The 15,007-nt window shown below is 46.9% G+C and overlaps 1 protein-coding gene across 3 annotated transcripts in view; it reads right to left on the bottom strand.

Moving 5' to 3' along the window:
* Window positions 1–11,241, bottom strand: part of sh2d4a (SH2 domain containing 4A) — a 40,928-nt gene extending 29,687 nt beyond the window's left edge. For 2 of the 3 annotated variants that reach the window (XM_078534672.1, XM_078534813.1), the window contains exons 1-2: window positions 10,733–11,241; window positions 6,649–6,939 (exon numbers count right to left, since the gene is read on the bottom strand). In XM_078534672.1, the coding sequence (XP_078390798.1) occupies window positions 6,649–6,814 (166 nt within the window). In that variant the 5' untranslated portion in view covers window positions 6,815–6,939; window positions 10,733–11,241. Of the gene's footprint in view, window positions 1–6,648; window positions 6,940–10,727 lie in introns of all 3 variants that reach the window. The other variant, XM_078534754.1, reaches the window with a different exon arrangement.
* Between the last annotated feature and the right edge of the window lie 3,766 nt (window positions 11,242–15,007).

Raw genomic sequence — 15,007 nt, 5'->3', positions numbered from 1 at the left:
CAGCACTTCTTCAGTACTGTACTGCAGCGGTGGCCTTGATTTTTGTGCTTAAGCCCTAGCATTCAACTTGAACCCAGAATCTTGTGACTCAGAGGCGAGTGTGCTACCAAGTTGGCCACGGCAGACACATAATGCTGATTGGTCTATTTCGGTGTTTTATCATAATTGTACTTGCTGTATAGTGTAGATAGGAGAAACTTTCCCCCTTAGAGGTGGTGTCAATAACCAGGGGATTTAAGGTAAGGAGCAGGAGGTTTAGAGGGGATTTGAGGAAACATTCTTTCACCCAGAGGGTAGTTGGACTCTGGAGCACACTACCTGAGGGGGTGGTAGAGGCAGGAATCCTCATAATATTTATGAAATATTCAGATGAGCACTTGAAATGCCATAGCTATGGGCCAAGTGCCGGAAAATAGGATTAGAATAGATAGGTGCTTAATGGCCAGCATGAGCACAATGGGCCGAAGGGTCTGTTTCTGTGCTGTATAACACTCTGATTCTATATACCTATGTATAGGCACCCTACTTATAACATGACCCCTTTCTCAAAAGTGCAACGCTGCAGTCAACATTACAGAGCGCCCATGCAGCAAAATTAATTTGATCCCCACAAAAACATTTCCTCTTTGTTTTGCCATTTCAAACAGCTTCCATTAGTTTCTAAATTCGGTTTGCCCTTCAGTGCAGTTGGGAACACACACTCTTTCTCCAACTGCAATCCAGGCTCCACTGATTTGAATTCAGTTCCCAATTTCTATATTCTGTCTGACTAAGCCCTGTTTTTACTGTGAGTTTTGAAAACTAAGAATGCTGGAAGTACTCAGCAGGTCAGGCAACATCTGGGGAGAGAAGCAGAGTTAACGTTTCAGATTGAGATGACCTATCATCCAAACACTGCCGTTATTTCAGGTTTCCAGCATTGGCAGTAATTGACTTTGCATTAGCATTCTAAATCAATAGCTGGGAGCTTCAAGTGAAATGAAAATTGAGAGCAAGGTTCACTGCTTAGCATCGGGGAAACTGAGCTTAAAAAAATGCATTTGCCCTGTGCTCCAAAGGCACTCCTACTTAACAGGTGAAAAGGGGAAAAGAATCCAGTCCACCCACAGCAGCTAGAGTAAGGTGAAGCATGGTGCTAGTCTGTGAAATTTAATTCAGAAATCTTTAATGGTGCAGTGCAACAGTTGATCAGAATCTGGTGCCACTCTTCCAGTTCTGCATTTATAAGGCACCTTGCCCCCAAACTTCAGTCCATTACCATCTTCAAAAAGGATATGGAGGAATAGAAGGAGGCACAAAATTTTTACAAAGATGATGCAGAATGGAGATGTCATGCTTAGCAGGAACGGCTGATATGGCTAGGGCTCTTCTCTCTAGAAGAAAAGCGGCTGAGAGGTGACCTACTGAAGGTTTAAGATTATGAAAGGGTGTGATACAGTAGATGTAGAGAATGTAAGGAGGGCCAGAACTAGGGCCCATAAATAAAAAGCAGTAATTAATAAATAGGTTTTCAGGAACATATTAAAAAGGAGGAGGAGAGGTCAAGTGGTTGAGGAATTCCAGAGTGTAAGGATTAGATGGTTGAAGACACAGCCACCAATGGTTGGGTGAAGTGAAAGTGATGGGCGCCTCCTGGTAGCAGACGTAATGTACAAGAACACTCCGGTTAATTAACGTGTATGGCCCGTTACAAGGGGCTGAGCGGCTGGTGGTTTTTCAGCAGCTCCCACTGCTGCTGGCGACCTCCAGGCCGGTCATTCTGGGCGGTGACTTCAACTGCATCATCGATGCGGCTGGACGATCCAGCAGGGCCGACAGCAGATTGGACGCTACGTCCAGATCCCTGATGGAAACAGTTAAGGATGCCAAGCTGCACGACGTCTTCAGCAACCCTGCAGATGGAGCGCAGCGTAGATACACCTGGTCATGGCCAGACGGGTCCATTCGTTCCAGGATAGACTTCCTGTTTGTGTCCCGTGCATTCACAGTCAGATCCACTGACTTCGAGCCGGTGTTTTTCTCTGACCACTGCCTCCTACTAGCGGATTGCCACTTAGAGAAGGACCTGAGGGTGGGCAGGGGGGCATGGAAGCTAAATGTGCAACTGCTGACCCCAGAGAACATTGAGGAGCTCAGGAGGGATTACAAAGGTTGGAGAACCGTGAAACCCCTCTTTGAGTCCCTGACACACTAGTGGGAAGCGATCAAGGGAAACATCAAGAGGTTTTTCATCCTCAAAGGCACCCAGAAAGCTAGAAAGGAACAGAGGGAAATGTCTCGACTCCAGAAAAACATGCAGAATCTGCTCCGGCTGCAGTCGATGGGGGTCGATGTCAAGGAGGAACTCCAAGAGGTGAAGAGCCAGCAAGCCTCGCTCTTTGCCTTGGAGGCCTCCAAGATCATCTTCCGTTCCAGAGTCCGCTCCGTGGAGCAGGTTGAGACGTGCTCACGTTTCTTCTTCCAAAAGGTACACAGAGAGAGCTCTGTGATCAGCAGCCTGAAGGAAGAAGACGGCTCAGTAAAGTCATCACGGTCCGACATTCTGAGGATCAGCAAATCCTTTTATGCCGGATTGTATGACGTGAAGCCCACGGACAGCACGGCCTCCCAGTCCTTCCTGTCCTCTATCACGGAGGTCTTAGACAACAGTACGCGGGAGAGCCTGGACAAACCGCTAACTACTGATGAACTGACTAAGGCCCTTGAGTCCTTCGAGAAGAGTAAAACTCCCGGAAGCGACGGCTTGCCGGCGGAGTTGTATTCGGCTCTGTGGGACTTGATCGGCCCAGACCTGCTAGGAGTGTACGAGAGTATGCTCCTGGCTGGTAGTATGTCAGAATCCATGAGGAAAGGCATCATCACCCTCATCTACAAGCACAAAGGGGGAAGGGAGGAAATTAGAAATTGGCGACCCATTTCACTGTTGAATGTGGACTATAGATTCTGTCCAAGGTCATTGCCAATCGGGTCAAATCCGCTCTGGAATTGGTGATTCACCCTGACCAGACCTGGACTGTGCCGGGCAGGAAGATCTCTGACAGCCTCACACTGCTCGGGGATACGATTGCCTATGTACAGGACAGGGGTGTGGATACCTGCCTCATCAGCTTGGACCAGGAGAAGGCCTTTGACAGAATATCGCACACCTACATGGTGGATGTGCTCTCCAAAATGGGGTTTGGGGAGGGAATTCGAAATTGGATCCAACTGCTCTACACCAACATCAGTAGCACAGTCTCAATCAATGGGTGGGAAACAGATAGCTTTCCGATTAAATCTGGAGTCAGGCAGGGCTGTCCTCTCTCGCCTGTTCTTTTCGTGTGTTGCATAGAACCCTTTGCCGAGTCCATCAGGAAGGATCCGGGCATAAGAGGAGTGACGATCCCAGGCAGTGGAGGCACTCAGGTAAAAGCCTCCCTGTACATGGATGATGTCGCCGTCTTCTGCTCGGACCCGCTGTCGGTGCGCAGACTGATCCACATCTGCGACCAGTTCGAACTGGCCTCGGGAGCCAAGGTAAATCGTGGGAAGAGCGAGGCCATGTTCTTTGGGAACTGGTCTGACCGATCCTTTGTCCCCTTCACTGTCAGGGCTGACGGCCTGAAGGTGCTGGGGATATGGTTCGGAGGGACCAGGGCATGCGTTAGAAACTGGAAGGAGCGAGTGTCCATGGTGAAAAGGAAACTGGGCATGTGGGAGCGACGCTCCCTCTCCATTGCGGGTAAGAACCTGGTCATCAGGTGTGAGGCACTCTCGCTGTTGCTGTACGTGGTGCAGGTCTGGCCCATTCCACACTCCTGCGTGGTGGCGATCACTCGAGCCATCTTCCGCTTTATCTGGAGGTTGAAAATGGATCGTGTCCGCAGGGACGCGATGTACAAGCCTCTAGATAAACGGGGAAAAAACGTGCCCAACATCGCCCTCATACTGATGGCCACCTTTGTGTGTGGCTGCATCAAGCGGTGCATAGACCCTCAGTACGCAAACACCAAGTGTCACTATGTGCTGAGGTTCTACCTGTCCCCGGTGTTGCGAAGGATCGGTCTGGCCACGCTGCCGCGGAACGCTCCAAGTAGTTGGACCGTGCCGTACCACCTGTCCCTTGTGGAAAAATTTATGCAGAAAAACACCTTTGACCACAAGTCCATCAGGCAGTGGTCAGCACATAATGTCTTAGAGGCCCTGAGGGAAAAGGAGAGGGTGGATCCTGTGGGATGGTTACCCGAGCAGACTGTCAAAGTCATTTGGCAGAATGCCTCATCGCCAGAACTTTCCAACAAGCACCAAGACGTTGCTTGGCTGGTGGTGAGAAAGGCCCTCCCCGTCAGATCCTTCCTACACGCCAGGAGTCTCACCCCCTCTGCACGTTGCCCTCGAGGTGGCTGTGGTGGGGAAGAGACCGTTGTTCACCTCCTGGTGGATTGTGCCTTTGCAAAGAAGGTCTGGAGAGAGATGCAGTGGTTGCTGTCGAGGTTCATCCCGAGCAGTTCTGTGACACAGGACTCTGTGCTCTACGGGCTGTTCCCAGGGACACACACCGAGACAAACATCAACTGCAGCTGGAGGATCATCAACTTGGTGAAAGACGCGCTTTGGTCTGCCCGAAACTTGTTGGTCTTCCAGCGCAAAGAGTTGTCCCCGACCGAGTGTTGCAGACTGGCACAATCCAAAGTCCAGGACTACGTGCTGAGGGACGCACTAAAGCTTGGGGCAGCTGCCGCAAAGGCGCAATGGGGAAGGGTCGCTGTCTAAGACCTTTCTACCACAGCGCACCAAGGGGCTGGGAACTGTTTAAACCCCCTCGGGCTGTACAGCTCAAAATGAAAGGCTGTAAATGATTGTAATATTGTTTGTACTGATGCACCTGGTGATACATTTTGTAAAAGTTGAACCGGATTGTACCCTTGAAATGGTGTTTTTGGAATGGTTTGGAATGTGATTGAAGATATTTTATGAATAAAGTATATTTTTGCAAAAAAAAAGTGAAAGTGATGCAGAAGAAGCCATAACTGGAGAAACACAGATCTTTGGGGGGCGGGGGGGGGGGGGGAGGGGGTGGGCAGGTTACTTTGATAGGAAGGGAGGAGACCATAAATGTGAGATGAGAATTTTAAATTGCATGTGTTGGCTGACTGGGGGCAAATACAGGTCACTAAGGGCAGGGTCGACGAGTGAGCTGGGCTTGTGATAGGATACAAACGTTAGTTAATTATAAACAGGTGGAGGGCATGAACTGGGTTTTCACCTGAGCAGATGTAGACAGACATTTACTGAAACTGGGGCGGAGTTAAGTTAGGAGGGGGCTGTGTGCTTGTAATGTTTCATTCTAACTAAATGTTAGACGGTAAAGATTGGGCTCTAATTCTATCCTTTGACTATTGGCTTTCTTGAATATGACAACAGACAGCAAAGATTTGGATGGGCTGGAGTTTATGTAGGGTGGCTACAAAAGCATTTGGGATACACAGGTCTGGAGGTAATGAAGGTCGATGAAGATTTCAGCAGCAGATGGGCTGAGCTAGGAGAAAGAGGTGGGTGGAAGTCGGCAGTCATTATGATGGAGAGGATAAGGGGTGAAATATGCACAGAGGCTGCAAGCAGTCTGCCAAAACCCCAGATATTGAGTCTGGAAAGATTCTCTTACTGGAGACAGCTTCAGAATGAAGCAGGAAGATATCAACATGCCATCGCCCAAGAAACAGAGGAAAGGTTGTAATGTTATAAACAATGCAGCTATCTTCAAGATACCAGCTGAAATCATGGGTTGTTTAAATTGAGTTGTGCTCTCCTATAACATCTCTGCTCCAAGCAGAATATTGGCCATAGTAAATGTTTTCTAATCATTCCCTTATCCATTTTCTGGCACACCGACAAACATGCATTAGCACAGCTGGTAGCTGTGAGTGATCAGGCACAAGAGATTTGGAAGGCTAGTCATTCTACAATCTTACAGCACAGAAAGAGGCCATTCAGCCCACCATGTCTGTGATGGCTATTTGAAAGAGCTATCTAATTAGTTCCACTCCCCACTCTTTGCCCATAGCCCTGCAAAGATTTCCTTTTCAAGGTTAGATCGAATTCCCTCTTGAAAGCTACTATGGAATATACTTCCAACATCTTTTCAGGCAGTGCATTCCAGGTCAAAACAACTTGCTGTGTCAAGAGTACTCTCCTCCTCATAGTAAATCTGTCTCCTCTGATTACCTATCCTTCTACATTGGAAACAGTTTCTCCCAATTTACTGAAACAAAACTTTTAAATCTCTGTTAAATCTCCCATTAACCCTTTCCATTCAAAAGGAGAGCAACCTTAAAACAATGCAATGCGTTTTATATGGATTTTTGTTTAAAAAGCCTTTGGGCTCAGTGACAAGACAAAAATGATAAAAGCAAAATACTGCAGATGCTGGAAATCCAAAACAAAAGCTGCTGGAAAAACTCAGCAGGTCTGACAGCATCTGGGGAGAGAAAGACAGAGTTAACGTTTTGAGTCCGTATGACTCTTCTTCAGAACTCAAGAGAAATAGCACTGTGGTGAAATACACACTGTTTAAGAGGGGGGTGGGACAGGTGAAGCTGGATAGAAGGCCAGTGATAGGTGGAGGCAAAGGAGAGATTGTAAAAGATGTCAAAAGACAAATGAGCTTACTTGTTGGAGGCTCTCCTTCCTTCGGCTCCAGTTTATCTTCCCTTTCCTTCCACCTTCGAATCTGTTCCTGTCTCATTTTAAAAAACAGTATCTGCTTTTGTTCTTCATTTAGTTCAACCAAAAGCTCTGGTTCAATGTACATGGTGTCCAATATTTGCTGCAGCATTCTCAAAGCTTTGCTCTTTTAACAGTTCATCCAATGCAAAACAAACCCAAGGTCACAGTCTTGTCAAAACAGCTGAAAGGTCAGGAGTAACCCAAAGCCAAATTAGTGCTTCCTGCTCTGGTCACCTAAAAAGTAAAAGCAGAGTTTTTAAAAAAAATTATTCATTCACATGGATGCAGGCAATGCTGATAAGGCAAATACTAGTTGCCCATCCCCAATTACCCTAGAGTATGTGGTTTTGAGAATACATCTGAGTGGCTTGCTAGGCCATTTCGGAGGGCAGTTAAGTGTAAATCACATTGCTGTGGGTCTGATGTCATATACTCGTCATACCAGGTAGGGGCGGTGACGATTCCCTTCCCCAAAAAGGTCATTGGTGAACCAGATGGATTTTTACTTCAGTCCAGTATTTTCATGCTCACAATTACTGATGTTTGCTCTTTATTCGAGAATTTATTTAATGAATTGAATCTAAGTTCTTCAACTGCTGTGGTGGGATTTGAACCCATGACCCTGGATTATCAGTCCAGGCCTCATAACATTACCATTATACTACAGCCTAGTCACCCTGACCAAATGCAAGATTAAACCTAACATTTTTGTTATTCTTGCCCCAAATAGAATTGGATAAAAAAATGGACTTGCATTTAGGTCCTTTCAAGACCTCTGGCTGGAATGTGCATTGGGGCGACCTATGAAGTACTTTTAAAATGTAGTCGTTGTTTTTAAATGTTGGAAAAGGAGCAGCCAATTTGCATACAAGAAGCTCCCACAAACAGTAGTGCAATAATGACCAGGTAATCTGTTTTTCTGATGTGGATTGAGGGAGTAATGTCAGCCACAATGCCAGGGATAACTAAGTAAAAAGAAGTGTGGGTGGGGGCTAGGAGGTGGGAAAGAGTCAAAGTGGTATTCTAAATGCATGTGTGTAAACATCACTAAATTTATTATTAAAAATCAAATGCAGCAACTGCCTTTGACATCAAGATAGCATTTGATTGAGTTTGGCATCAAGGAGCCCCTAACAAAACTGGAGTCAATGGGAATCAGGGGGAAACCTCTGTTGATTGGAGTCATACCTAGCACAAAGGAAAATTGTTGTATTTGTTGGAGATCAATCATCTCAGTTCCAGGACATCACTGCAGCAGTTCCTCAGGGTAGTGTCCTAGGTCCAACCATCTTCAGCTGCTTCAATCACCTTCCTTCCATCATAAGGTCAGAAATGGGGGATGTTCACTGATGAGTGCACAATGTTCAGCACCATTTGCGACTCCTCAGGTACTGAAGCAGTGCATGTCCAAATGCAGCAAGCCTGGACAATATTCAAGCTTGGCTGACAAGTGGCAAGTAACATTCAGGCCACACAAGTGCCAGGCAATGACCATCTCCAACAAGAGAGAATCTAACTGCTCCTTGACATTCAATGGCATTACCATTGCTGAATCCCCCACTATCAACATGTTGGGGGTTACCATTGACCAGAAACTGAACTGGACTAGCCATATATATACTGTGACTACAACAGCAGGTCAGAGGCTAGGAATCCTGTGGCGAATAACTCACCTCCTGACTCCCCAAAGCCTGTCCACCATCTACATGGCATAAGTCAGGAGTGTATGAAATACTCCCCACTTGCCTGGATGAGTGCAGCTCCCACAACACAAGAAGCTTGACACCATCCAGGACAAAGCAGTCCGTTTGATTGTTTGTGGGTAGGCTGCTATTCACTCCCTCCAGCACCAACGCTCAGTGGCAGCAGTGTGCACCATTTACAAGATGCACTGCAGGAACTCACCAAGGCTCCTTAGACAGCGCCTTCCAAACCCACGGCCACTACCATCTAGAAGGAAAAGGGTAGCAGATATTTGGGAACACCACCTGGAAGATCCCCTCCAAACCACTCACCATCCTGACTTGGAAATATAATCACTGTTCCTTCACTGTCGCCGCGTCAAAATCCCGGAACTCCCTCCCTAACAGCACTGTGGCTGTACTCACACCACATGGACTGCAGCAGTTCAAGTAGGCAGCTCATCACCACCTTCAAGGGCAATTAGAGGTGGGCAATAAATGCTGGCCTAGCCAGCGACGCCCTCATCCCATGAGCGGATATAAAAAGAAACTGCAGAGCATGAGTGGGATTCAAGGAGAAAAGCTCAATTTCTTGCAACTTGCGTGCCAATCAAGGAGAGTAGGAACAATAGGACAGTACCCAATCATACGCACCTCCTAAAAAAGGTGTGTAAAAGAACTTCCGTAGAAATGTGGGCATGTTGCTGGGATCAGCCATGGCTCAGTGGTGGTACTTGCACGTCAGAATCAGAATGTCTTGGCTTCAAGCCTGAGGCCAGAGCACATAATCTAGGTTGATATTCCAGTGCGGTACCAAGGGAGTGCTGCATTGTGGGAGAAGCCATCTTTCAGAGACAGAGAAATCTTACAACTGGAGGGGCTGGGTGGCTGGCTCCTGTTTCTATGTTAACTGTGCATCATTTACATGAATGCCCTGAAAAACTACTGATATGCTTGCCAGACAATTCCACTGATAAAGGATCACTTCTTCCAAAACCACAAAACATCCAATGATTCATTAGAATAGAATGCATTATATCCTCTACAGTGACATGGTATTTGATAATTCCAAAAGTATCACAAGATGGACTGCACATGAAACAAACAGGCAAGCTTATAACTTGTCAAATAACCGAGAGATTTCGAGCAAAATTAAAATACTTTGCTGTGTTCTAAACTGCAACACAGACTTGCACTGATTGAACATACGAATTACGAGGAGTGGGCCACTCAGCCCCTCGAGCCTGCCCTGCCATTCAATAAGATCATGGCTGATCTGAATATAACCTCAACCCCACATTCTTGCCTACCCCCGATAACCTTTCACCCCCTTGTTAATCAAGAACCCATCTAGCGCTTCCTTACAAATATTCAAAGACTCTTGGCAAGGGCCCCTCTAATGTGCAGGCACATAATGGAATGACGTTCTACAGGGGATCATCACTGGCTATAGAGTGTTCTTCATCAACAGTGTGCTGTATGAGTCATGGCTGCAAGGCGCCAGGGTGAAGAAAGTCACATTCTGCATTCTGTTTTAATTCCCATTTAAAGAGAAAATTTCATGAAAATGTGACTAAGCCGAATAGTTGTAATTGGAAACACACAGCACCATCAGGCTTCTGAAGTTTCTGCCAAGAATTCCATTTAAACTGGAACTTTTATTTAGCACTTTATTGAGTTTAGGAATTGAAATTCTTCCTCCTGCTCAACTATAATGAACTCTCTGTTGCACAGTGGGGGTAGTGGATGGGCAGATCAGCCAAGCAATCTCATCTCAGGTCTGAAATAAACCATCCTCTCACCTTAATTCCTCTGACAGCAGGTCGGCATTTTCCAAATGCTGCCAGGCCTTTTGAGTATTTCCAACATGTTCTGTTTATTTTAAAAGGCATTTGCAAGAGTTCGCTTTAACCATGACATGGAATGCCTGAGAGATTAAAGCCAGCGCACTTGAAAGCTGCTTTAATTAGCTGATACAATCAAGGTTTGTCACACGTTGTTTATTTCACACAAACCAAACCCAATGACTTTTAAACTCCCCCTTTGAAACCGTGAGCTAACGTGCAATGCCGCCGAATGCAGGGGCGAAAGCCAGGGGGGTTAACTTTAACAGTAGCAGCTTCGCACCTCTCAGGAGGTGCGAATGTTTTGGGGAAGGTGAGGAACCACCACTCCCGCCCCTGAAGTCCAGGTTGAGTTTGCTCCCAAGGGAAGAAACGTGCAAGAAATTCCCTCGCGGTGGTGGGGGGGGGGGGCTTTGAGCAAGTTGATCTAAACTTGTGTGTAAAAAAAAACAAAATCCGAATGCGAGAGCCATCGACAGGAACGAGAACAACTCACCGCACCTGGGTCACCGGAGTTGGGGGCTCCCTTCCTCACGACTTGCCCAACTTCCCGCGTTCAAGAAAAAGGATCAGGAAGTTCGATCCAACTATTTCGACCGTCGCATGACGCCAGCTCGCAATATTGATCCAGTCCTTGGAAGTTAACAGGCTGTGACAGCGGGATGGTGCAGTCCCGGGTGCACAAGGAACAACCACCCCTCACCCCTTTCCCCCTTCTGCTGCTTGGATAAAACTCTCCGCAGAGACGCCAAGTCTTTGGCCAGAGAGCAGAGCAGAGCGACGCCTGTGTGGATTCTTTAAATGCCAAACGTGGCCGGGACCCACCCTGATGCTGGAAAACCAGCTCCCCAAGGGCAAGCCTCCGAGCTACCACAAAGAGCGGCGGAGCCAGCCGCTTTGAGCCCGGACGGCGGCGGCGTCTCTCCTTCACTGCGCCTCCATGAAGCCTTCAGCAGCCGAACACCTCGGCAAAAGGTGGCCCGCATTCCAGCCGACCGCCTCATTAACATAGACGCGCCCCCCCGTGTCGACCGACCAATCCAACGCCGCTCGCGCCCCAGCGGAGTCCCCGCCCCCCCACCCCCGCTCCGCCCCCTCTTGTGACACCTTTACCTGCGAATAGGGTGGAGCGTGGGCGGGGCGAAGGGTTCCCAGCCTGGCCCCCTGAGCGGCCCAGGGGTTCAGGTGATAGACAGTCCGCTGTAGCCAATCGGGCTTTGCGACATGTTGTAACCAACCTCCGTTGGCCGGAGGTCCCGTTAAAGGCACAGTCCCAGGGAATGGGGATAATGTCCCGCCGCACAGAAACTGCAGGAAAACTCAGCGGCAACAGATTCTGAATTAAAGAGAGAGTGAGAGACAAGGATTAGAAAGAGGGAGAGAGAGAGGGAGGGAGGGAAAACACACAGACAAAGAGAGAGGATAAGGGCAGTGGATGATATAGGAGATCGGTGAGCTAATGGAAAATGCATTAAAGGAATTACAGAAACAGAGAAGGTGTCAATGACTGAGGCACAGGTTGGGGGGGGAAGGCTCAGGGATTAGGTTTGAACTTGAAATAGATCAGAAATACAAGGTGGGGGAGGGGTCTACCAGCTCGGAAAGGAAATAGAACAGACTAATGGAGAGGGCTCCGTCCAGGTTGATGTTAGGGGAGGGCATGCAGTCCAGGTTAAATAAGGGCACAGTCCAGATCGACGGGGACATAGTCTAGGTTAATGTGGGGGTGTACAGTTAAGGTTTTTTTATTGGTTCGTGGGATGTGGCGTTGCTGGCTAGGCCAGCGTTTATTGCCCATCCCTAATTGCCCTTGTCCAGAGGGCATTTAAGAGTCAACCACGTTTCAGTGGGTCTGGAGTCACATGTAGGCCAGACCAGATAAGGACAACAGATTTCCTCCCTTAAAGGACATTAGTGAACCAGGTGGCCGGAGGATAAGGGCAGTGGATGATATAAGAGATCAGTGAGCTAATGGAAAATGCATTAAAGAAACAGAGAAGCTGTCAATGACTGAGACACAATCAATAATAGTTTTATGGTCATAATTCGACTTTTAATTCCAGATATTTATTGAGTTCAATTTCCACCATCTGCTATGGTGGGATTCAACCCCGGGTCGCCGGGATATTACCCTGGGTCTCTGGATTACTAGTCCAGTGACAATACCACTATGCCATCACCTCTCTCCTTAATATGCACATACACAGTCCAGGTTAGTGGCAGCACAGGTTAATGGGGATGTACACAATCCAGGTTCGTGGGAGGGGGCATAGTACAAGTTAATATGAGGGAGTGCACAGTCCGGGTTAATGGGAGGGGTCACAGTTACAGGGGAAGAGCGCAAACCCGGATTGCACTCTGCGCTGACCAAGGTTCTAGAGCTGTCGGGCCCATTCACCGAGTTAGAGTGGAATTCCATGGATTTTCCGGTTTAATGTGATGAAAGCACCAGATGTTCTTGGGACTCGGACACCTCGCCTGGTATTATGAGGTTCAGACAATCAATACTCACACCCACCAAGGTGAAGCTGTGGAAACTGATTTTTTTTTTTCAGCTTTGATTCGTCATTGTGAGAAGCATAACAAGTGAGTAACTTCCAGTAACTTCTCTTTAATACCTACCATGACCTCTTGGATAGTGCGTGAGTGGGTTTACAGCAGCCAGTCAGTAAAAGCTCAGTCCCTGAGTGACCACCTGAGGGAGCTCAGAGCCAGTTAACAAGCTGGTTCCTCCTAAATATCCAATAGCAGTTCATTTCTTCTGTGTTAAACAATGCTTCTTGAAGATACACTTCTTAAACTCGAAAGCCAATGAAATCCGTGTGACTGCTGTTTGGATTAAAAAAAACACAAGCATCAAACTGAGCCAATTCATATTGATGGTACTGAGGTATGTGCAAAGTAAAAGCACATCGCTTGGCAACGTCTTTCTCAGTAAAATAAGAATATTTTCTGTCGAAAACAAAATACTGTGGATGCTGGAAATCTGAAATAAAACAAAAAAAGCTGGAAATCTCACACCATTTGTACTTGGTGTTAGAATCATATATCACAAGACTGAAGTTTTCTTTTAAAAAATAGAAGGATTTGGCATGTCCTGGACACACGGATACTAATCTGGGATAACAGGGTTATCTTGAGACAAGCTGGGAGACAAAAAGGTAATCACATGGGAGGGAGGAAAAAAAACTTGAGTTGTGAACCTGCTTGTTTTGAAGGCAGTTGTTGGAGAACAAGCTGAGAAAGGAAGGCAACCTTGACTGGCTCCCTCTCTCTACCTTGCCTAAAATTATCTATCCAGCTCTACCCACCCCCCTCCCCAAACCACTTATATTTCACCCCTTTTCTATTTTTACTTAGTTCTATTGAAGAGTCATAACTCGAAACGTTAACTGTGTTCCTCTCCGCAGATGCTGCCAGACCTGCTGAGTTTTTCCAGGTATTTTTATTTTTGTTTTGGATTTCCAGCATCCACAGTTTTTTGCTTTTATTTTGCCTAAAATTATGTCTGACTATCAACCTGTCGTCAGAGAACCCTCATCTGAGTGTAACTAGTCTGCATTTGGACCTGCAAAGCTGAGACCAGTGGTGAGAACTTCCAGACATCCACTGGGAGCAGCTGCCCGTCTTCACATGAGAGAACTCCAGGTCGACAGCGTCGAGACCCTGAGGGTCTTTATCCTTCATTTTATAACACCCATCCTCCAAAGTCCATCTCTGCAAAGAGACTCTATCTGTTTGTCCTTTGTTTGTCTGTGTGTGTCCCTGTGTGTGTGCCGGGGCAATTCTTTAGGAAGAGATAGATAGTTTTACTTCCCGATTACAATACCAGTACTTGCGACTTGTTAAAATAAGTTTTGTTTTAAAATAAGTTAATCATCCTGAGTTTTGAAAGAAGTCTGGTCAGAATCTCTCTTCTTCTGGGTACCAGATGTACAGGTACGCAATTGGCCATTTCGGTGAGAAAATTAAACATTTACATTAATAGCATGGCCTGCGGACTAGTGGGGCTTGATAATTCGTGCACTCCTCCCATCCCAGTCGTAACACTTAGAACTATACCACTGTTCCTTCACTGTCACTAGGTCATAATTGTGGAGCTCTTTCCCTAACAACATTGTAACTCTTTTAGAGTCCACCAAATAAACTAATTTAACAAAACAAGGGATAAAATAAAACACAGCCTCTAAATTAGGGAACTGCAAAACCAAAGACAAAATTTAAAGGAAACTTACAAACATCAAATCAAAATGTGGTTAATGGGGTCGATAAAACACCCCAGTCCCCACAGCACCCACCGGGCATGGAAGGCCTTGACAGTGCCAGTGGACACCACGTGTTCCCCCTCCAGGGACCACCCGGTCATGAACATAGCCGCGGAAGAAGGGCAGACAGTCGGGTTGGACGACCCCCTGGATCGCCCACTGCCTGGATCTGTTAATGACCAACTTGGCCAGGCCCAGGAGCAGATCAGTAGGTGTAATTACACCAGATGGACTGTAGCAGTTCAAGAAGGTGGCTCATCATCACTTTCTCGAGGGCAATTAGGGCAATAAATGCTGGTCTTGCCAATGATATCTACAACCTTCACATGAATGAAAAAAAGATTCTCAGCCTCAAGAGTTTTCTTTCACTGGATCACCTCCTCAGAAATGTTCATTCACTGGACCCCCCATCCCTGAATATTCTTTCACTGAATTCCTGCCCCTGGAGCGTTCTTTCACTGGACTTCCCCCTCAGAAGAAGGACAAATTAATTTGCATCAATTTCAGACCT

The sequence above is a fragment of the Cetorhinus maximus genome, chromosome 1 (assembly GCF_964194155.1).
Source record: "Cetorhinus maximus chromosome 1, sCetMax3.hap1.1, whole genome shotgun sequence".
In the NCBI taxonomy this organism is placed as follows: Eukaryota; Metazoa; Chordata; class Chondrichthyes; order Lamniformes; family Cetorhinidae; genus Cetorhinus; species Cetorhinus maximus.
The sequence above is the reverse complement of the archived record's forward strand: the minus strand, read 5'-3'. Positions and strand labels throughout refer to the sequence as shown.